At 50.2% G+C, this 26,863-nt stretch overlaps 1 protein-coding gene across 1 annotated transcript in view; it reads right to left on the reverse strand.

Annotated features, from left to right (window-relative positions):
• Positions 1-14,860, reverse strand: part of PAPPA2 (pappalysin 2) — a gene marked incomplete at its 5' end in the record, with an annotated part of 64,532 nt that extends 49,672 nt beyond the window's left edge. Inside the window, 7 exons of the mRNA XM_009585837.1 lie at positions 243-334; positions 2,113-2,241; positions 2,793-3,285; positions 5,166-5,287; positions 6,643-6,835; positions 7,550-7,843; positions 14,715-14,860. Coding sequence (XP_009584132.1) covers positions 243-334; positions 2,113-2,241; positions 2,793-3,285; positions 5,166-5,287; positions 6,643-6,835; positions 7,550-7,843; positions 14,715-14,860 — 1,469 coding nt within the window. The remainder of the gene's footprint in view (positions 1-242; positions 335-2,112; positions 2,242-2,792; positions 3,286-5,165; positions 5,288-6,642; positions 6,836-7,549; positions 7,844-14,714) is intronic.
• Positions 14,861-26,863: the final 12,003 nt, after the last annotated feature.

A 26,863-nucleotide genomic window follows, 5' to 3' on the forward strand; every position in this document is an offset into this window, starting at 1 on the left:
GGATGACCTGTTTACAAACCAGGCTCCAGGCACATACATCTCCTCCTGTCCCAGGAGGCATGCTGGCCATTTAGCCCTGGGATTTCCCACCACAAGGGCCTGACGAGCTCCATGGATCGCTCCAACTGCAGATCCATGTTTTGTTGCTATGAGGTTCATCACCCTCGCTCTGAGGAGCGGTGTGAATAACGTACAGTTTTGACTCCTGCCTCAAAAGGATGTCCCAATCCATTTGGACTCACCGACACAGTTGAAGCCTTTTTCCTTTTTACACTTCCTGGAACAGCCATCTCCATCCAGCAAGTCCCCATCATCACATTCCTCCTCCAGGCTCCTAAGAGGACAACAGCCAGACGTGTTAACACCGCTCGTGACCCAACACTCCTGTGGTTCTGCCCAATCATGAGTGAGGACCCCATATCTTGGTTCCATTTCCACAGAAGCAGGAAGAAGAGGAAGAACCACATGTGGAATAAGGTAGAGGAGAGAAAACACCATATCTTGCCAGGGGATAAAAAGAGGTTGAAAACACAGCATATGGGAGAAGGCACGACTGTACTGTGACTTTCTTACATGACCTGAGGCAAGAACTATGAGAGAAAATGAAGCTATATATGACGGAGGAAGCAGGGAACCAAGCATCAGAAAGACTTGCTGCTGGAGAAAGCAAGCGTTGGAGAGGGCAGGAGGTTCTGAGATGGGGCTGATGTTTCAGTGGGAGCTGGAGAAGAGGAGGGAGGAGAAGGGAGAGAGAGAAGGTTAGCCCAAGAGGAGACAAGAATCAGCCCCCAGCTGACTTAGCCCAAGAGGAGACAAGAATCAGCCCCCAGCTGACGTGCATGGCATCTCACAAGGAAGAAGCCCATGCAGTTTCCTTGAAAAGGTTCTGTCCCCATACTGCAGAAAATAGAGCTGATGTGAAAAGCTGGCAGAAATGCCTTGATTTGTACCTATTCCTTTGTGCACAGTTACGTATCCCAAAACACAAGGAGCAAAAAAACCTCAGACATACGTCTTGTGATGCTCACCCAGCTCCACCCTCATCTGACAGGAAAGATCCGCCGTGCCCCATCTTCCCACCTTTGGCTCACTGTTCCACATATGGTACAAAGGAAAAAACTTTCACAGACAAAGCTTCCTGCCTGGCCTTCCCCACAACAGCTCAGGAACAGGAAAGCCTGCCAAAAATCTCAGCAGCTATCTACCCATTTCTGCTCTTCTTACTTTTCTATCAAGTTTGACAACAGAGCTAATGTGGTAATTTGCTCTTTCCGGACTAAGTCTTGAGCTAGTATGAATTCATGCTAAGGTTTGACAACAGAGCTAATGTGGTCATTTGCTCTTTCCGGACCAAGTCTTGAGCTAGTATGAATTCATGCTAAAACCATACCAGATTACACCACTTTAGCAGCTAGCCCTGCTTTAAGCCTCTTCGCCTTGCTGGGTCTTGAATGATACCACAATCCCTCCTGCACTTGCTTCAATTGTCCACTTTCCTCACGCTGTTGAGAGCGCTGTTTCCAAAGGAAAGTGATTCTGAGTAACCTGGAAGTTGAAGTCTGAAAAAGCTGAAATGTGGAAATTTGGCATAATTATCCCCAGACAGAGCAGGTGAACCACTAGAGCCTCCCAATGTAGAGGTGGTGCATCCCTCATCATTTGGGGTCTCTAAGCAGAGACCAGACAGCTCTCTAAAGACACCACACCATGTGGGACTGTGCTTGCTGCGGAACCTACTCCTGCAGGGCCACCACCATGCGCCCTGTGCAGAAGGTTATATTGGCCAGTCCCAGAAGGTGGATCCCTTTGGGAGTCAGACTGCATGACAGTTCTCTGAGATGGGCCAGAACCCAACCACTGCAGTCAAACACGGAGGATGTTCAGGTTGGACACCTCATCCAGATCCTGCTTCTCAAAAAGACCCTGTCCATCTCCTACGCACATGGCATTTTACAAAACACAAGCTCTATAGTCAAGTCTGCTGGAGGGATTCAGTGCAGCATCTTCAGGCAAGTACCCACGGGTGGAGGATCAACCTGGTGCTTCTCTTTGGGGCAGGATGACCCGACAGCTTAAAGAACCTCAGCTGAGAGCTTGAGTTTCTTGACTTACATGGTCACCTTCCCATCCCCACAGTAGGGTGCTCCGTGGATATGGACCAGCGGTGGGGAGGCTTCTCCTGAGGTTGTCCCAGAGACTGCCTGCACCTGGTAGCGGTACACCTGCCCAGGCGTGACTTCCCTGCAGGAACAGAGAGGACTTGAAGAGCAGGAGGGAACAGCCCATACATCTGCAACAGATTTGCTCACCACAGCTATAGAAATCATGCATGTGTGCGCCCATGGAGTATCACAGTTTGACATACGTCTTCGTACTCTAAACTGCCAGAGGCAGAGACTGTGGGAAGAGGGTCTCTGCCAGGTCATGCAGGTGGGCCTCCTGCTTATTTCCCTTATTTCCCTAGGGTCTGAGCTGGGGAGAAGTGGCATTAACTTGAACAATCATTTCACTGATTGTGTTGATGAGGAAAGTGTTTCCAGGTTTATTAAGCTCCTTCTAGTTAGCCTGGGCTCATGAGGAAGGGTCATGCTAGCATGGTGGGTCTGCAACAAGCTTCCTCAATGCCGAACAGGGAACCCGCTCATGGCATCGAACGTGATAATTCCCGGCGTGGGGGGAAAAACAAAACACAAGCAAAACCATCCAGGGATTCAAAAGGCAGGACCCGAGGAGGTCATCAAAACCGTCCCAGCCGCCCACTCAGCCTGCGACAGCGCAGCCGCGTCACTCACGTGTCAATGAACTGGCGGTGCGCCTGTGCCGGGGCGGCGGGGGACCCGTTTGCAAACGGGGGGTCGCGGAGGACTCGGTACTGGATCAGCTTGCAGGCAGAGCAGAGAGAGCTGTGGGGCATGGAGGTCAGCAGGGCTGTGTCTATCTCCATCCTCTCATCAAAGGTGTAGATTTTGACTCCGAACACCTTTTTGGGGATGTTGAGCTTCACAGTAAAGGGGACATCACAGAAGGTGTCCAGGGGGCCCAGATGGATGGACTCCCCCTGCTCTGTCAGGACTTCGATGTCAGACAGGGCCTTGGGAGAGCCCGTGGAGAGATAGGTGGTCCAGAGGGTGAGGGAATCAGGGTAGACGGGGTGCAGGAAGCGCAGCTCCAGGATGCAGCCGTCCGGCTGGGGGCACGGCACCGTCATGTTCATGTGGTACAGGTGGAGCTCCGGACTCCAGGCTTGCAGGCTGGGCTCACAGGGCTGATCCACGTCTGGGGGCCCTGGGCAGGAGGGACGAGGGGGTGGGTGATGAGAACCAGGGGACAGCTGACCTTATAGGGGACCCAGAGGGGTGATCCTCCCTGCAGTACCCCATAGGTGCTTATGCGTCTCCATGCTATAGCTGCACACCCATGCGGGTAGTGGTTTTGCACCCACTACAGGCATGTACCAGAGCTGGTGGCATCTGCCCTAACATCCTAGAAAGCAATAAGCACCACTAGTGTCCCAGCTCCTGGGTATGCATATAAGCACAAGGCTTGGCAGATCTGGTGTCTCACAGCCCTCTACAACAGGGACAATGGTATCCACACGGCAGCTGGTCAACAGTGCCAAGCTCTAGAGACAGCCTGGACACAGCTGGGGGACATGAAGCTTGCTCTGTAGTCTCATGGGCACAGAAGGCTTGCCAAGGGCACCCAAATGCCGAGTCCTTGTGGCTCCATGGGTTTGGACACAGGCTAAGTAGAGCAGAGACCAAAGCTTTCCACAGGCACGTGCTGGAACAGGTCACAGGTAGAAAGGGACCAGGTCCAAAGCAAGCCAGGGAAGCAGCTCTGGAAGGCTGTTCTTCTACCAGGACCTCCAGGACGGTGACCCAGGCTGACCTCCCCAGCCTGGTGGTGGATTAGCGCTCAGCAAGAGAGTGGGCTTTCAGTCTCAGAAAGCATCACTGGAATTCATCATCTTGTAGTAGAAACACCTTTGTCTTCATCAACATTTCTTAGGGCCCAATACCAATTCAAAGCCTGCATCCACTTAATATTGGTCTTCTAAACACCATAAAACCTGTCTCTCTTTCACCAGAGCAAACATGCACTTGTGATAACTGCAGGTCATGCACAGGAGAAAACAACATCCAATAATTCTAGAAGCAGTTTTCATTTGCCAATGAATCAGCCAGGCAGGGGAAACAGGAACCACTGACAATATATGAGCTAAGCTTTGATTTGTTTGGTATCACTGAATAAGCACAAACCTGATTATTTCTTTAAGTTGATTTTCCCCCCCTCCCTCAACTTGCAATGCTAGCAAGAGGTACTTAAAGAGTTTTCAGACACAGAATCTCAGCTACATCCTGACACTCCTGTTCTCAAAGCATGGGCTACATCCCAAAGGTGTAATCCTGTCCCAACTGCAACCACCCTGGCACATTTTCAGTTGACCTCAGTGGCTCAAACGTGCAGATGCACAGGACTAACAGATCCTCTGGCTCCACGTGGTTCAACAGCAGCGTGTGCACTACATACAGCTCACAGGATCATTTCACCCGGTCTCCTGCCTCCTCTGCTTTGCCTTTGGAGAAGTCGAGGCAGTATGAGAAGTCCTATGGCAGCTGCATGACCCCCAAAGCCATCACCATGCCCACAAGCTGGGTCTCTAAACCAAGAGAAGTCCCAGCACAAGAGAAGTTGCGACACCCTTTTGTTCACCTTGCCAGAGAGAAATTACATCCAACCCAGATTGCCCAGGATTTGGTACAAGACTCAGTGGGACTGAGCAAGGAGCTCCTCTTGCTCCCTTTGGACAAGGCTGCATCAAAGCCTATCAATGCCTCTGACATTGGATGAGGTCCCAAGATCTATGTTTAAGACTTATTTCAGTGAACTGCCCCTCCCTTTTGACCAGTATCTCTCATTAACACCTTCCTGGGCAATGATTGGGGTTAATCATTATCGGGCTGTCAATTTGTTTGTCCAAAGCCAGCTGGAAGTTACCAGGTATCTCCTGGGCACCTAGAATTCCATCCTGCAATAAAGAGCCTCCCCCAAAGAGGAGATAACTCACTCTCTAAAAGAAAAAAAACCTTCTTTTTCTGTCCCAACAAGATCTCATCTCTGTCTGGGAGATTCACAGCCAGGGGAAGAGAGGAGGTGTTTACCTTCTGCTTCTTCTGGGGTCCAGTAACCAGAGGAATCGCAGACCCGAGGGGAAGAGGCCTCGTGCACATACTGACGGAAGGTGCCGTCCTCTGCACAGTCATCGCAGAGCGTATCCTCCTCCCTGCAGACAGAAGACAAAGGCATTGGCACGTCTAATCATGACCGGTTAAATGCACATACTGACGGAAGGTGCCATCCTCTGCACAGTCATCGCAGAGCGTGTCCTCCTCCCTGCAGACAGAAGACAAAAGCATTGGCACGTCTAATCATGACCGGTTAATTTTCCATCCATGTTTGTCCAGGCAGGATCAGATGGGAAGCTCTCGGGAAGCCCCTGGGCATATCATCCTGCTTGGAATAAGCTTTGTCAAAGACAGGAGAATAAGAGTGATCGTGGGACAAACCGGGTTTAATCCCTCCTCTTCTGCAGGTTCTCTGGGTAGTCTTGGATGAGCCCTTGAATCGCCTGTTCCCCGCCAACAAAGCAGAGCTAACAGACTTCATGCTTCCCGGGGCAATGCCTCTGCAGTTGGGTGGGTGCCCTTGGGTCTATCTCCGCTAAGCCCCAGAGTCAGGTTTTTGGCTTTTGTCAATACAAGACTGCAATACAAGACAGTCACAATAATGTCAATTAAAGAGGGTACCGCTGTGCTCTCCAGGAAAAAAAAGACTATTCTGTGATAAAGACCAGCCTCAGGCCCTTTCCTTGGCAAGTTTGTCACAGGGGATGCAGAACCCCCACCATGAACCAGCTCCTGATCCAGTTATGAGCGAGAGCTGGGGATGGATCTGAAGACCCAGCACCTACCTCCTAGACCTGTGTTTAACATGTGCTTATGGTCCCATAATAAAAGCATAGACCTAAAACCTGGTGGAAACCGAAATGTTTTAGTAATAGGGGCTGCTGAATAGAGGCACTGGTGGCATATCCAGGTCCTGGTGACTCCCCAGCATTGGGGAGAAGGAAGACAGCCACCCGGCGCTCAGGGCCATGCACTGCTTGCCAGCCAAACAACTCTGGTTTCTCAGTACCGTTTCTCTGGCTCGAAAAGTTTCCTGACTTACCCCCAGTTAGTTACACCACGAGTCCGTGACAGTGCTGGGAACGAAACCCAGCTCTTGCGGTTCGAGCTCCCTGCCTTAACCACAAGGCTGCATTTCCTCCTGGTAAATGGCAATTTTATACAATAAGTGCTAAATGAAGCTCATTTTTCATTCCGTGATTGCACTCTGGGGTTTAAGAATTGGCATTGCTCTTTGGCTTCCCCTCCCGGCACCCCGACAGCAGAAGGCTTGCAGGAGAGCCCACGCGCCAGCGGGGCCATCGCAGCGGTCCTCCTCTTGTGTCTGAGGGCTCTGCTGGAGACGACCAAGGGGGAAAGGGGATGGGGGGGGGTCTGCACCACAGAGGGTCTCTTGTCCCTTCTAGCAGGCTCCTGTGCAAGCCCAAGACCATTGCAACAGCACATCTCTTACCTCTCGTGGATGACACCGCTGATGGGAGGCAACCAGTAGATGCTGAGGGAGTCCTGTGTCTGCCCCGTGACCATGGGAGGAATCGGGATGGGTGCGGGCTTCTTGCTCTGGCCCCAGCGCTGGTACACCAGGTCCAGGTAGCAGTGCATCCGGGCCACTTGGTTGGGGGTGAAGGTGTTGGTGCAGTCATCATCTGGGCAAAGAGAGGCCAGGCTGAGGGTGGCAGGGATCAGCCAGTGGGGCATGGTAATCCTGATCTCCAAACTCTGTTTTGGGGACCTCTAGGGAGACCTGGGAGACACTAGTGTGTGGTGGCTCTCCTGCCAGGACTCTCTGGTGTCGTGTGTCCCCAAAGCCACAAGATGGCACTGCCTCAGCAGCTCCACATCCCCGCACTTGCTCAACACCAGCTCACACCAGGTCTAACGCCTGGGACTCGCGGTGGGTCAGCAAGGGGTGACAGGATTGCTCTTCAGGCTTTGGTCCTCCTGGGCTGACAGGAGGAACACCAGCCCTCCGTGGCATGCCTTTGGAAACCAAGCCAGAAGGGCTCAACTCAAAGGTCCAAAATTGTAATAGTAGTAGTAGTAATAATAATAAGTAGTAATAGTAAAGTTGCTTCAGGACTGGAGAACAAAGGCAGACCACCATACAGACAAGAACGGCCTTGATGCATGTCCAACGACAGACTGGCAGGGAGGGAGGGGATGGAAACAGCCTGCAGCAAGAAAGGGGCTAAGAAGCTACTGCAAGCACAGGCTGCAGCCTGCCACGTCCCAACGCACCAGGAGGGACCACATCAGTCGGGGAACGAGGGAAGGGACTATCGATGGAGGCGGAAGGGAGAGAACCCCAAGTTTCTAGGGAAGGTGCCCCCTTGCAATTTCTAATGACGAGTACTCGTTACCTGTGTAACTCATGTAGTTGTTGAAGGGCGTCCCTGTGAAATGTGTCTGGCCGCAGGTGTCATTGGTAGGGTCTGGATCCCGACAGAGTTTACTCTTTGGGGTGGGGGCAGTGTCGGCACAGAGGTCTCCCGTCTCCATAGACGGAGTTGTCTCCCTGCAGGGATCGTCACAAGATTCCCGCTCGCTCACTCCCTTAAAGACATGGTACAGCCCCAGGACATGTCCCACTTCATGGATCATGGTGTTCGTGTGGCCGTGCATACCGTAATAAGCAGGGTTGAGGACAACTCCACCTAGAATTGCAAGTACAGAGAACATCATCCAGAGAAAGAGAGAGCGGGCAGCTGCCGTTACTCACCTGTGCTAGGTAAAGTCCCTCTCATTGTGCTTCCAGGTCACAAACGAGGTGCCAGATGGAGACCTGAAGATGGATATATTCACCCTCTTGTAGGATGGGAAGAGGGCTCCTTTGCCTTCTTGGAGTGGAATGGGGTGGGTGGTTTTTCTTCCCCTTCTGATCACACCACTGCCCCCAACATCTTCAATCATTTCAGCTACCATTTCCCTCTGTGTCTTTTTGCATGTTTACAACTCAGTGTCCGCTTTGGTTCACACTTACAACTCCAAATGCGGTTTGGAGCCAGGGCACCAAACCAAGACATGCTGTGAGTTTACAGGGATAATCTTTTGAACCAGAGGACAGAAGACCTTCCCTAGCCTAGACAGGTGGCTAAAGCATGACAGTTCCCATGGCAGGGGAGAACAACAAGGTGCCTAGCAAAGTCCTGATGCACTTGGCTGTGCCAACTAGAAGCCACCTTCAGCACAAGTCCATATGAAGAGTCAAATACGCTGCCTCTGGCCCCTACTGAGAAAACATCAATGATCTATTGCTTCAACCTCCAAACCAGACCCTAAGGAGTAAACTGAAACTCTCATGAGGTGCTGTTGCAATCCGCTAAGCTTCTACTACAAACCCCACCTGAATTCACTGTGTATTTTAGGGCGGGATTTTCCAAAATGCAGCTTCTGAAGATCCCTTCCTCCCCTTCAGAGGGATTTGCATGTGAGCAAGGTGCACCAAGTGAACCAGGCGAGAACCCCCCACCCATCACAGTCCTACTCCTCTTCACTGGGGCACCTCAGCCCCTTGACTCAAAGGGGCAGTTCATCTCCGATCCGGTTTGGTGCAGGTTCAACTCTCAAAGATGCTGGAGCATGGGTACAGACTAAGTCCCTCAGAAGCTGCCCAGAGCTGCCACCTCATACTGACAGCAACAGCATGGAGCTGGAGAGGGACCCGTGCTGATCCTGTCCTGAGCTGCCCCTTGGCTGCAGGACGAGGTGCTTTTCCTCTCCTGCCCACCCACCTGCGATGGGAAGAGCAAGGATCAATGATGCTGAGGCAAGCCAGGTGGAGCAGTGCCTTCCCTTTGCTCGCTGCCAGCATCTCCGACTCCTGACCTGGGATGCACACCCTGTACTGACAACTCTGTACCACATCTGTTGGGAAACTGTCCACGGAGGATGCTCAAGAACAAAACATCTCTCTCCTCTCCGGCCTCCTTTTATTTCTTTATTTTGCCCAAATGAAAATCTCTTTGGAAACTCTGCTTTTTTCTCCCTGCTTTGAGGCTTTTCATTGGCCGTTTCCTCCCCTTTCCTCTTCTCGTTTCCTTGCTCCATCCACTATCCCATGCTGCCTTACAACGGAGGAACAAGGGCTGGGGAATATCAGCAAGACGAGGGGGCAAAAAGCAGACCCCAGCAGTGCCCAGGCTGACTCCAAGCAACGGGAGGCTGTTTTTACCCAACTACTTTTAACCCAGACAGCTTGGATGGCAGTGCAGTGAATAGTTGGCTCCCTCAGAGCTTGCTCCCTCCTTTGCAGGGCCCTGGAGGATTTACTGTGCCAGCTACCTCACAGCAGAGCCTCTGCTACTGCATCTCTGCCGATGATTGCTGCACCTGCCAGCAAAGTGAAAATTGGCAGAGGGCCACTGTGTGATCCTGTCTCCAGCCACAGCATAGACCGCTTGAAATCTGCTCCTGGATCAGCTCCATGTGCTACTGGACTACCTCATGTCCTCAAGAACAGGCTATTCCTTCCAAGAGAGGGCTTTCTTCAGATCACAGTGTCCCTGGCAGGACACCAGCAGGTCTGCGACTCCTATGGTGGAGCCATGCTGGATGAACACTGGGTTGGGGCTGGAGAGGGGCCTTCGGAGATGCTTTGAGCAATTCTCTCGAGCCCAACAGGGTTGCAAGAGGGTGAAGAAATAAGGTGGCGTCTTCTATGGAGCATCCTGGGTGTGTGGCTCATGGAATGGCTGAGAGACACCACTACCCTGTCAAGTGGCACTGTTTCTTAGCTAAAAATTCATGTTTGTTGTTCTTCCTCCCCACAGCGTGGATCTTATGCCCAGGGCAGCTTGGCTTTAGGCAAAGGATGGGTCACAAAGTAGCTGCATTCCCTTTCTCCCTAGCTGTAAAACACCAGACCAGAGGACCTTGCATCCCATCAGTCAGCTCTTGACCCTTTAGTTGACTGGAGATGGGCCACAAGAAGGTAGAAAGGTTGAAGAATCCTTTTGGGACCTTCATCTTGTGTCCTGTCAATCATTAGGTTTTTGCAAGCCATCCCCCTCTCAGTTACCAGGCTGGTAAATGCTATAGATAGCAAAGAGCATCCCACTGATAGAGAACCCAGTGGGCACATTAAAAAAAAAAAAAAAGCTGCTTCTCATTTTAATCAAAACAGGACATGAGAGAAGAAAGAACAGAAAGAAAAGGCATCTCTGCAGCCAAACCCAAGCCTGAGCAAGGCAGGGGACTGCCTGCCCAAAGGTCTAAAAGGAGGAATGCACATGCGGGAAGAAAATAGTGTTCATAAACAAATCAATGAGATGTGAAAGCCCTGCATGCATCCTGCAGCACTAACCACAAGGAACGGGTCTGAGCACCAGGGGCACGGGAGGCCCTGTGACCAAGCAGCCTTCCTCCCAGCAGAAACCCAACACTCTTCCCATGCGGGGGAATAAATGGGATTCCAGTACAGGGAGGGAGAAAACTGTCACAGGGGAGGGATGCCAAGGCTGGGATACCCTGTCCCTCCCCCTCCTCTCTGCTGGCTTCCCCTATCCCATTCCTCCCCCACGCTCCACAAGGACGATCATATTTTTAGTACTTTTTTTTTTTTTTTTACAGCTAATTAGATGGCAGGATTAGAAACAGCATGAGAACTCTGCCTTCGTTCCAGAACGTCCCTGTCCCTCCATTCCCTGTCCCCACAGCTCCCTGATGAGCTGGGAGAGCTCCCAGCTTTGGACCAGGAAGTTGTATTTCCCCTCTGCAGGGTCCTGGCTGTGAAGGCAAGATGTGGAAATGTTCGTAACATCCTAACAAGACCAGCCTCTCCTCTCCCTCCTCGGCAGATCGGGCTTTCCTTCTCCCCTCTGCCTCCTCCTGCCCTGGGAGATGGGCTAAATTGGGCTTTAAGTGAACTCTCCCTCTCATGCCTGAGAACCCGCCCAAGGAGGCCCCCAAGGTCAGCATTTACACAACCAAGCTAAAAACTTCAATATCATGTCCCTGTGACATCAAGGGGCTCCAGCACCCCAAGGCAGGTGAACCAGAGTTTTCTTTGGACTTGCTCACCCAACCGAGACCAGGGAGCTGGAAAGCTCCAGGTCTGGCCTCACGACATCCTCTCCCTCCAGACCAGACCTACCAGCTGCAGAGCTGGTAATATCCCCAAGGTCAAGCCTCAACTCTGCTCAAGCAACAAAAGGTGCCCAGTCCATCAGTACGGTGAATGATTAGCACTGGTGTGGACCCTCCACTCCATCTTCACTCACACTTCCCTTGGAAGCTCCCAGTCCCGGGACATTACCCTGCTTCTAGCCACGATCAACGGCAATGCTGAAGGACTCTGATTCAAGCCAGCCCCCAGGAAGCCAACCTGTTCCTGGGCCAGGGCTGTTGTAGAGGACGCGTGCTCGAGCAAGCACGGGATCTTTAAAGAGCAAACCACAAAGTTGAACCTGTATCACAGGGCCAGTCTTCCCCAAACACTGAGTCACGGCAATTAATGGAACAAACGCATGACGGTTAGTCAGACAGGAAGATGGCCATTGCTTAAGGTACCTTTGATGGAACGGCTGGCCCTCCTTCAGGATCCACTGACCTCAGCCAGATATATGAGCTGGCCTCAGCTTATATAACTGCAGAAAGTATTTATAAACATCAAATATTCACAATTCCCTTGCCTTTCGACCATGTTTATGCAAATACAGTTCACATGCAGCTACACATGAAGTTTAAAGCGTCTGCATGATTACATTGCTAGGGTTTTTGAGGCAAGGCTTTCCACTGCGGAAAGCTAAATTTTTTATAGGACAGGCGTTCTTCGACTCCTTGTGTTTTGTAGTTAAAAAGATTTACTTTTAAGTTCTCAGCAAATTCATTCCAGACTCCAAGCAAGAACTCTGAATTTGAGAGGAACTCACTGCGATTAAGGTGGAAAGACCGAGACAGACAGTATGGTTAGAGACAGACAGACCTGAGATTTTCTACCTCTGCTGCTAGCTGGCTGCAAGTTCTCTCTGTCCAGGAGCTCCACAGCAGCTGAAATACTGCCTATAGAAGCGTCATAGACCAGTTCACCCTCTCCAAGTCAGTAAATATCTCTTACGCTTCAGTGAATGTAGTTGCTCTTGGTTGGTATTACTACTGGTCTAAAATGGTAAACCATCCCTAAACCTTCAGAAAGGCTGCTTGAAATTCAAATTTACTCAGGAAAATAATCTGGAGGAAATAAATCATCAGCATAGGAATGGTCACTTAATCTCTAGTAGCCCAAAACACGCATAGGTGAATAGAAGGGGATGAAAAACAAAGCTCACTGACCACCTCCAGAAGGTGAAGATGCCAACAGGAAGGTGAGGAGGACCCTCTTGAAAGACACAGTCAAAGGTCATGAAAGAATGGTTTCTAAGGATTTCAAAGTCCAGATGGCAGATTAAAAAACATCTAGAGAAGAACTGACGGAAAACAGTTTGGAAACAGTATGTTTAGTAAGCTTTAGGATGAGAAGAACTGTTAAAATAGAAGAAGGGAAGGCAGTTGGAGAGAAAAAGTCTCATGGTACTTCTCTTGAAAACATCCAAGAAAGTCCAGTCCAAACAGAGCAAAATCTGACCAAGAGTTTCTGGAGCCAAGAGGCAGGTTAGCTTCTTGGAGAAGTCAAGTCAAACTCTGGGAACCAATTTGATTCAGGAGGAGAACCAAAGCATGAGGGGATCTGTACATGTGCAGGCAAAAAATCAGCGTGGCATTTTTGCTCCATGGGAGCAGACAGTGGCATGGGGGGAACAGAGCCTGTGTGCTGATCTTAATATTTTAAGGTCAAGATAGACAGGAGATTAGCAAGATTCAGTGCAAGGGAAGGAGTCTGTCTTCTTGGAGACAGACCCCTCTCTTGTGTAAAGACCCGTCTCCACCCCTGGTCATTGTTAGGTCCTTGAAGCTCAGGAATTTTTCTCAAACTACTATTCACTCCTCCCAAAGTTGACCTTGCTCTTTCCTCACTGCTTTACCTTCACATCTACTCAGATTCTCAGTAGCCTGTCATGAGAGGTTTTGTCAAAAGCCATGACCTGCTCAGTCCTAAGTTTCTTCTGTGCTGGACAATAATACATATTGCGCGTGGTACAAAACACTTGATGATGTGGGGGAGTCTACTGTTTACAGAGAACAGAGTCTGCCACCCGTCCTCCCGAGCTCATTAAATCTAAAACCAAGGACAGCCTTGAACCAAAGTCTTCAGCCTGTGCCAGAGCCTCAAAGAAGTTCAGATCCAGCTTCATACTTCACAGCTCTGGCACCAGAGCCAAGACAACACCCCTTTTCCCCTGAACTGCCGCGGTAAAACCCTGATCCAACATTTCCAGATGGTGCCACCTCTTGTGTCCCCGGCTGGACACAAACACTGAGACCGCAGCTAAATGCGAGCTTTTGATGACACCAGTCACCCTGATTACCCCTCCGTCCAACTCCTTGCAAGCCATCGGGAGGGGTCTGAGGAGAACATGTGTGGCTGAAGCACTTGCTGTAGTAAGATGATTGTCAAGCTGAGCCTTGGAAGTGATTTCTGGAAGCTGAAGGAATAAATTTCATGGAGATTTGCCTTCCTCAACAAGCAACTGTAGCAATAACTATTGAAAAAACAGCCCTGAAACTCATTGAGGGAGGGAAACTGGCAAAAAAGAACTTTAAAACAGGTCTTTAACAGCAGCATAAAACTTTTAAGGGTTGAACATCACGCACTTGTAAAAGCAGAAGGTCTAGGTCTGCTGTGCAGGTGTCAGGAGTAATTATTTCCAGTTACTTATTGAGAAACACTTTAGATGTTTTGACTGTAAAGAGCTTTGCCAGAAAACTCCGACACTGAAGAGGTGGAGGGAGAGGCAGGAAAGAGACAGCAGAAATAGGAGAAAACACACAATACATTTACATTCTAGTGAAGCAGTTGCCGTTTTGACTCTTTTGTAGCCTGCCAGGGCTGATGACCTTAAAGGTCTGCCTTGAATTCACTGAAGCCAAGGAGAACCTTGCCTCCAGCAGGTAGTAAGCCGAGTTATAAAAATATGGTTTAATTTGATAGTCATCCTCACATTTGGAGCTGGATTCGGAAGCGGTCAGTGCTCACTGCCTGCTCAGCTCTGGAGCTGCTCAGATCTGGAGTCTCAGTTCTGAAATCACTGTCACTAAGTTCACCGTTTCCTGAATCCTGGAAGATAGACCTGGAAGTTCCCAGAGAAGCCAAATATGAGTCTAAATCCCTCTCTAGAGTCTGCACTGATGGTGAACCTGCAGCTCTCCCCGAGCTCTTTGTCCCACTGTCTCACTGCCTTGACCATTAAAAATTTCTCATAACAACCTGGAATTGCCTTGTCAGGGTGTAACCCCACCACCTTATCCACACGGACACGGGGAACAGGCAGCTCCTTTCCTTACAGCAGCAGCTATTGGTACACCCAAAGCCTGTTACCATGACCTTCTTATCAAACAACCTCAACGTTGAGCTGCCTCTTTTTGCCAAGTCAACCAAGACAGAGGAAAACCAACAACCCTGAGACCCCGTGAGTGGGGTAGCTTACTTACCCAGGTGACTAAGGGCCTCTTTATCCCATGGCCAAGTGGCAGCACCAGCCAACTCTTCCCTCACCGAACTGGCAAAGTAAACATTGAGGAAGTGGGTGCTGTTCAACTGCAGTGCCTCCTTCAGCTCCTTCACGCTCATGTACGCCCTGCAAGGACAAGGGAGAGGAGACAGTCAGCATAGACTTCAATGGAGCAAAGAAGAAAAGCAGGAGCCACCCATAGATATCCCGGAAAGGGTGCAACAGACCTGGAGGCCCCATCTTCAACTCTCTGAAACCAACAGTGTTTGGTAAAGCATGGCAAAATTCAGCAAGTTTCAACAGATGTCCCATGACACTACTAATTCTGCTCTGTGAGGTGCAAGTTCTGCTAGTGAGGGGGTTGGGTGGGAGGCAGTCGTGCAAATCTGAAGAAGTTTTGCTAATTACAGTAGCTTTGTTGATGAGTTCCGCTCTTAGAGAAGGTTTTCCAACAACGGGGACAGAAGAGAGCTCAGAGAATAGAGTAAAAGGAGACAAAATGGGAGGGGGAAAAATGAGAGAAGAAAGGAAATGCACAGGTCAGTCCCGCTAGGGAAAAGAGAAGGGGTTCAGAAAAGTGGGATTTGAGGGGGGTGAAAAAGTGAGTTTTCCTCAAGGTGTAAGGAGAGAGAAAGGAATCCAGAACTCCAGCTGGTTTCAACACGGGTTTTCAGGGGTCATCCCTGATACACGTCAGGGCAGGAATGGACATCAAACCTTATTCTTGGGAGCAGAGAGGGTTTGCCAGCTGGAGCCAAGAATTCTCTTCTGCTTCCCTAGTCTGTCTGGAGAAGCTCACAACCATGGCCCTCCACTCTCTCCTTTTCCCCAGGACAACCAGTATGCCAGAGGTGGCAGCGCATGGTAAGAACAAGGGGTCCCTGCAGAGCCCAGGCACATCAAGAAACATGCTACCTCGCCCCCATCCCTGTGTATTGTGTAAGAAAGAGCATGAGCAAAAGGTATCTTGGAATTTGCTCCAAGAAATCTCTCTTCCAGCTCTGCTCAAAACGGACCTTGGAGAAGAGCGCTGCCTGGGTCCCCCCAGCTCTGAGCCAACAGCAGGGCCCTCTTCACATGAGTCTGTCTCATCTGTCTCTCAGCACATGATCTGAATCCTCTCTGAGAGGAGGTCTGGGATCTCTGCAGGAGCCAGGCCAGGGAAGCACAGGAGCTCCCAAAATAAGCTTAATGGGGAGAGAAGGACATCTCTGGAGACAGATCCATCGAAGGGCATGTTTAGTGGGGAAAGCCTCCTGACAACACTGCTGGCTGTCTCTCCTCCCATCTCCAGAGCTGAGAATAAAGAGCTGCAGGAGCAGAAGAAATACTGGAAGGAGGATATCCAAGTCATCCATTTCTAAAGGGCAGGGGAAGGTGATGGGCTGGGAGAGATGGGTCAGCAATAGGCATTGCAGCAGAGCAGTAACACCCATGGATATGTCTAGGTGTCCAAGAAATGATCCTCACAACCCATGTCTCTCAGCACTTGGAGAGAAAAAACAACAACAACAACCCACCCCCCCAAAAAAAAACCCCCACCACAACAGTAAAGAAATTCAGGTTTCTCTCTCCCCTCTGCATGATTGTTTCTGCATAGGTCAGGGGTCTATATTGCATTCACCAATACACTAATAGTCCAGCATTGATGTTTAGGGAGTTCATGTCCTCAACTGTGTTAAGACAATCAGGATCTAACTTAATAATAACAATAATAATTCCAATAATAGCAGCAGTGGGATTGTAGGGCCTTGGGCTGCGCTGCAAATGCCAGATACTCTTAAATCAAGTACTACCGTTTCCACCATCAGTGCCACTAACCTCATGGGCTAAGACAGCCTTAGGACAGGTAGCCATAGAAAACAGTGTCTCCAAGTCTCTAAGACTTGTCTCTAGGTCTTCAAAACCTGAGGACCCTGACCCGTAGTTTGTGAAGCCATTAATTTAAGAGATTCTAAGCAGGGGAAAAAACTCATGGAAAGGCTTCAAATACATCACTGTGGAATGATGATGGAAATGCGCCATTGTGGAAATATGTCATAAGAATGACTAAACCTGCAGCATAAGGCCAACAGCAACATTAAGGTGGTGGAAAGCATTTCACTTATTCCCAGGCTTCCAGGAGCAATTGGCATCTTTGAGCTACACGGAGAGATTATGAAGGGAATGCGATCATTTCTTTACACTGGACTAGCCATGAAGGCACACCAGCTATGTTTGAAGGAGCAGCTTCTGTAAAAGTGGTGTCCATTAGCGCATTCCTCACCGTATTGAATTATGGAAGGAAGGACAAAAAGCTGAGCATGGGCTAAGGGGAAAAAGGCATGTTCTCGTCTGAGATGTGAAGTGAGACGGGAAAACAACGAGAGATGTGCAAATACACTGTTTGAGATGGCAAGTTCCCTTGTCAAGTTATTATACCAACAGACTTGTTTAGAAAGAGAGAGGTTGCTACAGCAAATGGAAGAGAAGGAGGAAAAAGTGAAAAAATAGAGGAACAGGATTCCAGAAGTAGACTAGAGCAGGATGGCATGTGGAGCAGGGCTCGGTAAACCCAAGGGTGGCCACTTCCCTGGATCTGAAATAGCAGAGAGTTGGGTCAGCCGTTGCTGACTCGGGAGGTGTCAGACAATCAGGATCTCCTGACTACCTCTCCCCTACCAGTCAGCCCTGGGCTGGAGACATCTCACCCACCTTCCCAGCGACAAAGCAGCTCCAAAACTTCAGTCACTTAAGAAAATCTTGGCTGGACTATACGGCAGCACTTAATGGTGAGATGAGATGACCAGCTTGTCTTCACCAGGCCCCGAGATCTCCCACCACAAAGCCGCATTCCCAGAACAACTTTCCCCAGCCACATCAGCTTGCGGAGAGAAAACTCTCCCAACCGGAAACGGCAAATTAGGAGAACATGATCTCTCCTCTGTGATGTCTCGCCTGAGCATCCCAGACACGCGCCACGCTGACGCCATCCCTTCAACTCAACCAAGACAGGAGCAGGCCGGGAGGAATAGATAGGGAGAAGAATAAATAAACCTGAAGGACATATTTGTGGCATGACTCGGAAGGAAGAGAAGCAAAAATTTCATAGAAACAGAGGGTAAAGGAGGGGGAGGGGGAAGAAAAAGTCTCCTTCATGCACCAGAGCTGCATGGGGGACACAGACTTAAAAATAACATTGATTCCTGACCTATGATATCTTGGAAAAATAGCCCCAAACCCTTCCAGGCTGTCCAAATTCCGAGAGCTGACGTCAGCCCTATTCAGAGGGATATTCCCGCCGCCCCTCTTCTGGAGACATGATGTTTTTCTGACTGTCGCCTGCCGTTCCCTTGACACTAGCAACATTTTTTGTGAACCCTTAATTATAAATAACTGTAATTTCCTCCATTGAGAGATTTGGATGGTTCAGGGCTGTGTCAGGGGTAGGGGGAGCCGTTCCAGCACCGAGAGGTGATCAGATGGATGGAGAAGGAGAGGAAAGGACCCCGATTTCACCCACTACAGCATGGAAAGCACAAATATCCTCCTGCTGGCGTCCCCAAAGACACGACCAAGACCAAAACAACTCTAGAATGGGCAACTCAGATTCCCCTCAATCCACATTTCCCACTGGCATCCTTAGCTTAGACAAGGAGCATGTAACTGGCGTCTTCGCCTGTCGCTTACTGCCAAGGTCACGCTCTCCCTCTTCTTCAGCGCTTCTGTGATTTTCCCAGGGGGAAGGCAGAGCAGCTTTCGGTCTCCACAAACAGCCTAAATGACAGCCCTCTCCTCTGCTCCCCAAATAGCTTCTCAACGCCTACAAGACCGGAGTATTCCAAACTAGATGGTATTTACAGCAGGGTGGGCACTGCAAGCCAACGCAGAAACACAAGGAAGGCCAGAAGGACACATGAAGGCACAACTATCAGCGAAGCAGCACAAAAAACAACCCCAAAGAATAGGGCAGAGGATAGAAAAGGGACAGAGAAGGGCCATCCAGATTCAAAGCAGATTTTTTCCAGGAGCATCCAAAACTCGTTGATGAGCAGCTAGCTGCGTGGTAATACCACCTTGACCTGGGGAGTATTCTCAACCCTGGGAGAGTGGAGCTTGCAAGAAGAGTATAGGCAACAGTAGAGAAAGATGAGGGATGGAAGGGCTACGGACTGCCGTTATTAGAAATGAGCGTGGGCACGAACACCATCTGAAATGATGGCATTTGAGGGAACGAGTCCAGATACGAGGGCCTTCCTCATGACGGTGCTGACCCATGATACTGTTGACTTAAAGTTCCGCTGAATGACACTAGCTGACAATCTGACTCTAAGGCAGGCTTAGGTACCACACTGCATACTGGTTTACTTGTGGGACTCATGGTTGGCAGAAAGTGAGATGGGAAGCCTGGACCTTGTATTGTTCTACAGCACTGATGCTTGTGTGGTCCTGGTGCTGGGTCAGGAGCACATGGCTCTGTATGGGACTTAACGATGTGCTGTCATCGTGTGACATTTCAGGTTATCGAAAAAAGGAAAAGATGATGAAGTGCAGCAGCTTCAGTGACCGTGTCACCATAGAATAATGGAGTCAGACTCATAACTGCGGATGGAGAGGACCTCTAAAGGTCCTAGTCCAACTCCCTTGTTCAAAACAGGTCTAACTAAATCAGGTTGCTCAAGACCATGTCTAGCTGAGACCTGAACAGCTCTGAAGACAGAGGTTTCACAATTTCTCTTGGTAACCTATTCCAGTATTTAACCACCCTCATGGTAAAAAAAATTCTTAATGTCTAATGCAAATTTCTCATGTTTTAACTTGTGTCCATTGCTTCCTGTCCTATCATCACGCATCTCCTCTCAGAGTCCTGCTCCATCTTCTCTGTCACCCCAACACATCAAATGGGAAAGCCATCAAATGACTACAGCTTTGCATGGAAAACTGTTACTGCACCAGACCTTACCACACTAAGGTCTAAAGACCCAAAGCTTCCTTTCTGATCAGTTGAAAAAAAAAAAAAAAAAAAAAATCACACTCCATCCATGATCCCAGGTCTCCCTGGAGAACCCTCACATCCCTTTCTCATGCTTTTCCTTGGACAATTTTGTCCTAGGCCATGGGGCAGACAGCATCTTTGTACTCGTGGATGTAAGCTCTGGGCTGGCTTGGTCAAAGGAGAAGATTTTACATACTCTGGAGAGACAGAGCTGTTGCTGCTTTACCAGCAGCTGTTTCTGGCAGCAACAACAGGACCACTGCTGGTGCACAGGTGGGAGAGAGGAAAGGATCTGGTAATCTATGGGGCAGTAGAATGGACCATCAAGCTGTAACACAAGCCTGATGTGGTTAAGGTGGGAGAAGAGGAGCAAGAGTGGCACTTTCTGGTGACAGCCATATCATAACAGGAAGTCTTGGGGCCACAAAAGTGGCCATCACCACTGAAAGGCAAAAGATGGCACTTCCGAATGAAAAGCAAGGCCAGCACGTACCCCATACAGTTCCATAAATCAAACTGAATTCTCTGGGTACTGCAAAGGATGCAGTGTGTAATGCCACAGGAATTCCACTGCAATTCAAAAATAGGAGTCTTTTCCCTGTAGACTTTTCAGAGGGGATGTGGGAGTGGGGTTGGGTGGAAGTTTTCCAAGTGCCCTCCATGGACAGCTGGAAAATACTTGAGACCCGGCCAGCTCCAGCTAACCATACAGCCTAATGAAGTCACAGGGGATTCCTGTCTCTGCTTTCATGTCCTTCACCCACCACAAGGAAATTCCTCTTCCTACTCCCCCTGGGCAGGGAGGCTCCCTTTTTCCCCAAACCTCTGCTTGACAAACGAGGAATCCCTCAGACTTCCCAGGAACAAGCACCAGCCTGCCACTAACATTTTTGGTGTGCTGACAACCCATTCCTCCAAGGCTGCAAAGGGTTAACGCAACACACAGCAGCCTTGCTTCTGAGGCACCAGCCAAAAGCCCAAGAGCCACAACTCAATCCATGAAGACAGGTGATGAATCAAGTGGCATGAATATTTTCAGAGAGCAGACACTCCAAACTTTCCATATCATCGGTGAAGAGAGATGCTCCTCCAGACGGTGAGCCGAAGCGAACATCTTCCGAGTCACCCCTGCCAAAGGACTCCTCTCCACGGTGACTCTTTAGGGGGTCTCTGCATGCATACGTGAATCCTCCCGGTTAGAATCTGTGAACCCTCATCCCTGTTTCCCAGCACGTGAATTCCCAGCTGATGCTCAGCCTTGCCTCAGGCAGACAAAGGCCACTACCACGACGTAAACGGGACATGGTACCATCTTGGCACAGCACGCAAGCCAAGATGGGTTACTCCAGACTAGACTGATGGTGGTTCTCGTAGCTGCAGCTGCCACACACTCTGTTTACCTGTCCTGGAATTTCTGGCGTTAATGCAGTCGGGGGGATGCTGTATTTTTAGGCAAAAGCTTAAGTCCTTCCGTACTTGGTAAGACTACCTGCATGCCCATGACCATGGTCTAGGAGCTCTGATTCCAGTCCAGCACTACACTGGTATGCCATAAACATCATTGCCAGCATCATGACACTTGACAAGGCAGCAATATCCAAATGACTCTCATCTGGACAAGCTTTGGTAACACAGCCAGATACAAAACACATGCAAGAGGCGAAGGGAAGGCTGAGGAGCAGCCAGACATTCCCCTGAGATCACAAGAGGCACAACACTGCTGGAATAATACCCTTCGGAGTCCTCAGGAGTCTGTCATCAGCTTCACTAGGTGTTGGATTCCAGCCAGAGATCATTTGGGTACACGAGGGATGAGGGCATCACACACCTCTTGGACATGCCTGGGAAAACCCACCTCTGAGGCACTGACAGCCTAGGAAGCAGCCACCACTGGCAGCATCGCTTAAGAGACAGTTTAAAATTCGCATGAGTGGCCGAGTATCAAGATGTCGAAGAGGGTGACAGGGCAAAACACTCCTACACGAGGGCCTTCAGGATCAGGGGTTTCCCTTATGCATGAGCAACTCCTGTTGGATTCCGAGGTAACCCTCACATGGGAGGTGGGTTTGGCTTGGGGACTGATCGCAGTAGCAGATGCTGCAGGGGCAGAGAGTTGCACTGGCAAAGCTGCAGACAGGATCAAAAAGACAAGTTGTGGTACGAGGCTGTGACCCTTCCATATAGATTTACTGGGGAAAGGGACCAAGAAGGCTGCAGATCACTAGCACGCAGCAGGCAAGCTCCCAGTTACATCAGATGGTAGTACGCAACTTCTTGAGGTCAGATTTGGGCAAGAAAGACAATAACATTAGCGTTAGACTAGAAAACCCTGCAGGGCATTTTGCCCTGAGATAGGCTGAAGAATAAGTGCTGCTAACAATGGCACGGCCTAGCTATTCCTGGAAGTGTTTGCTAAAAAGTTATTCACTAAATCATCACCGCACCAGCCAAAGGCAATGCTATTTTAGACCTGGTTTTGGTAAGCAGCGTAGAAATTATGGAAGAGCTGATGAGAGAAAGAAAACTTGGCCTGAACTAATAATGAGCTGATGCAGATTAACTTAAACGGAGGGATAAAGGCAGGTCTTGAACTAAGAATGGAAAGCCAGGACTGACCAGCAGACACCGCTGCATCCGAGATGCCGGGGAGAGCGGGGCGCAATGGGAATTCCCTGAAATCAAACCGACTCCACTGAAAACAAAAAATAAAAGGCCCTTTTAGAAATAAGAGGAGCAGCAGAAGGAAGGAGCAGATCTGCTAAGCAGGGGAGGTGGAGCTGAAGCTCAGCATAATTGAGATGCATCCCTGGGCAAAATTAATGTATGGTCTCCACCTTTATTCGGGATTGTGAGGCAGAATTAGGCTTCCCTTCCAGTGGGGTACAGCAAGATTAAGGGCATGGTACTGGAGCAGAGCTCAAGATAGAGAGGAAAAAAAGGTGGCAGCAGTGGATGGGGGCTGAAGTGCCATGTGGGCAGGGTGGGAGGGAAGATGAAACGCTGGGGAGGTGGCAGCGAGTCCCAGCTCTGAAAGGGGCAGGATGTAGGGATGCAGAACAAGGGGCAAAAACCAGGAGGGGAAGTGCAGAAATAGAAATATTCACAGATAAACAAAAAAAAAAATCAATGGATGTAATACATTTGTAGCAGGAGCTGGGGAAATGCCACCCCGAATCCAGAAGGACTGACCAAGGGGCATATAACTGGAGAACAACTAATACGATCCATGCAGTGATGTCTACGGGGGTGAACAAAGATCATAACGAGACAGGCCGTTCTGGTTGTCCTCTCTCTGACAGACCTTAAATCCACCTGCAAATTTCAGCAGACTTTCAGGTAGAAAGGTCGCCATGTTATTACTTTCACCCTCCTGCTCTTGGAGGATGCTAAAGCATCATCAGCCCCCAGCCCTTGGGATTTCTGACCGGTGCTGCAGGAGCAGGGAGTTCCCTCCGCTGCTCCTCTGAAGGGACAGATGTTCAGTGGCTCTTCCTTCAGCACAGATTAATCACATGTGCATCAGATGCTTGGATGATTGAAAAACACTGGTTTCATGATGTGTGCACCCTCAGGCCAAGGCTGGCTTACCACCTCACTCAGCTGCTAGCTGCCACACACATGATGGGCACTGTCTGAAGGCCTCTTGGGATGGCTCTGCTGGGAATTCCAGCACATCTCCATGTGCCTGCGTGGGTTTCCTGGCTATAACTGAGGTACCACCAGCCCTAAGGACATCTTGGGAGGAGGTGAGATTTTTGAGAACCACTCGTTTGGACCAGCATTTTGTCCAGTTTCAGTTTCCCCAAAAATCCAATGGTTGTGGCTACTTGATAGACCGATAGTCTCTCCTAAGCTCCTGGAGGAGTCAATCCTGCACTGCAGAAAGCACCAGGACCAGCCATCAACAATCCCAAAGGGTCAAAGGGTCCCGGTGCCTGACACAAAAGCCATTCCATTATGAACCCAGGAGAAAGTCCCACATTTGCTCTAGGGATAGAGGTCTACACTCTCCCCCAGGGACAGGAACCCACATGTTCCCCTTTGCCTGCCTCAAATTAAATTCCTTCAAGAAGGAGGAGACCAATTCACCACATTGCCTCCTCCATTCCCAGTCCGAATATCATCCAACACCACCACGTTGCTGAACGAGAAGGGGCATCATTCTGCAGTGGCCTCATGGAGGAGGCATCTAGGCCCCGTAGCATCATCCCCCAGCAAGAAAGGGCTCGGAGAGGTGACAGGGCAGCGGGAAGAGGAGCGCTGGGTCAGGATCAGGCACGCACGGCGGAGAAATCCAGAGCTGCGGTGAAGCTGATTGAAGGAGGCATGAAGGGAGACAAACAAGGGAAGCGTGGCCTCTGGCTCGGCAGGGACTACCTGACCTCTCCTCCAAGGGGGCACGGCAGCGCAGCCTTCGGCTGACGCCGGCAGCCAGCCCGTGTCCTGAGAGCTGTTGCTGTCTGGCAAGGACAGTAAGCACAAAGCCCTAATCGGAAAGGACAGCTGGATCGCAAAGCTCCCTCCTGTGCTTCTCTGCCGAGCCAAGATGGGGGAGTCAGGCCTGGGACCCCTTTCTTCAGTGCTGCCGTTCCCCCATCCTCAGTGCCTCTCCTGAAAACTGGAGGCTGCCCTCAGAGGGGACAACAGCCACACCGATAGGTCCCGACCCTTTGGGTCACCTCCTGAGATGGACCTTCCAGAGCTATAACCCTCCATCACCAGCTCTCAGCAGGGACACGCAGGGTCCCTCTGCTCCGCAGTACGTTTTAGGACCGACAGAGCTCTCACCTCCCACCAGCAACGTTGTGGTGGGGACACCCACTCTTCCCACCCCTTCTCCCCGACGTTGTCAAGCCCCTGGTCGCCAGCCTTCCATCTCTCAAGCTTCTTCTCACCCAGAGGCAACCTGCAGGGATCCCCTGCAGTCCCACCACATTCACACCCCTTTAGGGTCCACCACAACACCAGCAGCCCCAAAGGGCCTCCTCCCCAGGACAGAGAGACAAGGACCTCACCTTTGCAAGGTCATCTTCCCAACAGCTTTCCTCATACCACCTCAGATGCGTGACATCTCTGTATAATTCAACGTGGAAAACCCTGTGCCGCCAAGAACAGACCCACAAATTCAGCATTTCTTACAGCACTTCAGCCCTAAAGCACCGTTTGGTTCTGCCAAACAACCAAAGCCTGTACACACTTGGAAGTTAATACAAAATATGTCAAACATTTCCCAAAAAGCTCCCACAGGAGGCTGGCTTTGAGCTTATGTTAGCGCTACCGATTCACCCCATGAACCTTCCTTTTTATCCCCTCAGGGAAGACAAATCCATGCAAGTCCCATAAACTTCCTGGCTTATGTGACAATTCTTGTGTTGCTTAAGCATAATGGGCCATCAACTTTCCCCTGGGATAAATTTGTCCTGGCAATCTGCGTTTTAGTGCTCTACATCTTGGGGGAGTTGATAGCATTTGGGGTTTATTTTAATGGGCGTCGGTAGCCATGATCAATTGTAGAAGCTCTATTTCCACGGAAATGGGTATTTAATAGATTTTTGAAAATGGTGGTTATTGACCCAATGGGCCTTAATGGCTTAAAAACCATCTGATTGTAGTACGTAAGAGTAAATGCGTATGATTTTCAAATGCATACTGGAATAGGTAGTAAAAACCTTTTTAAATTGCAGGGACCTGGTCAATAGGGAGTTTCCATTTGCTTGTTTGGCCTTTCTATTTCTATCCGAATGAATCATGGCCATCTCTTCCTCAGAGAGGCTTACCATTTCCTCACGGGTGAGATCATCTTAAAACGCGCGACCCATCTGAGACCCATCAAGGTACGGGGATGTCTTTCATTAGACCGGGCAGCGATGCAGAGTCAGGCTTTGAGAACGGCTGGGCTCCCAGCTGCTCTTGTGGTGGGAGCAGAGGACATATGGACCATCTCTCATCCTCCGTGGACCACATACCCCCATTGCTCCCAGGGGAGCTGAAAAGCCACATGTGCCTCAGACTCCTGGGTTTAAACTCAACCTACAGGTTCCCAGCTGACCATCCTACAGTGAAATCCTTGGTTTATCCAGGGTTAACACATACCAAACCATCGATACGAGTGAACTCCAAAGGAATCTACTAATTACTAAGAAGTAATCCTGGAAGCAACGAACAGACTAAACCCTGATTTTTATTTCATGGCATCTGTGAGCACTGACTGAAGCCCCCCCGCCCGCAACTAAGGCATGTATTTAGGGTTATCATCCCCACCAGCTCTCCAGGGTCTACGAAGGCTCAGCACAGGCTGCAGTTTCTCCCCACCTTTGCCCATCACAGGGGCAGCTCCCCTCCCCTGGCTGCCTTTTTTGTGAGCCTGCAGGAAACACAGATGCCCAAGATTTTTTAGCTGTTTAAAACCAGCCTGTGGGTTCAGCCATTGCAAAGTAGAGATCCCAAGCCATGCGTGTGCAGGACAGCAAGACTGGGTACGTGTCATCACCGTAGAATAAGCCAGACAAAAACCAAGGACCTGAAAACTCCCAAAGTTCAAAGGGACATCCGTCCTCCTGCTCCCTCTTACCTTCCCCTTCAAAAGCCCAACGAAGCAGGAATTTGAGAGTTCAGAGCCACAGCCTGTTGCTTCTCCTCCTCATCGGTGGAATAAGCAAAGGAGACAAATATTGCAGGTCACCGCCTGCTTCCACCCCAGCAAGGTGTCTCCCACTGCCGTCCCCAAGCAGGTCCATAACACGGCGTCCCACCTGCTTGCAGCACCACTCACCTCCACCCCCCGAGCCCCACGAGCACGCAAGGAAGGAGCAATGCTGCTGGCCAAGTGCAGACTCTGGGTGCCAACCCCAAGGCTTGTGCATGCCTGGGTGATAGGACCCTGCTGGGTTGGGCTTTCCATCTGTGCCCACCGCTGACCCCTCACTCTCGGCGGGTCTGAAGGAGGCTCAGACCATCGCGGTGGCCTCTGAAAACACATCGTCATCCCCCCCAGAGCATGTGCCTGGCCATCTGCGAGAGCACGGACCTAACAGCGCGCCTAGCAAGTCAAGAAGCTACTGCGCATCTACGGGGATTGTAAGAAGGAGAGGGGAGCTGTCACCGTGAGACATCATCCCTGAAAACAGGGAAACAGCGGGGGCTGGGGGGAGCTG

The sequence above is a fragment of the Fulmarus glacialis genome, unplaced genomic scaffold (assembly GCF_000690835.1).
Source record: "Fulmarus glacialis isolate BGI_N327 unplaced genomic scaffold, ASM69083v1 scaffold3789, whole genome shotgun sequence".
Classification (NCBI taxonomy): domain Eukaryota; kingdom Metazoa; phylum Chordata; class Aves; order Procellariiformes; family Procellariidae; genus Fulmarus; species Fulmarus glacialis.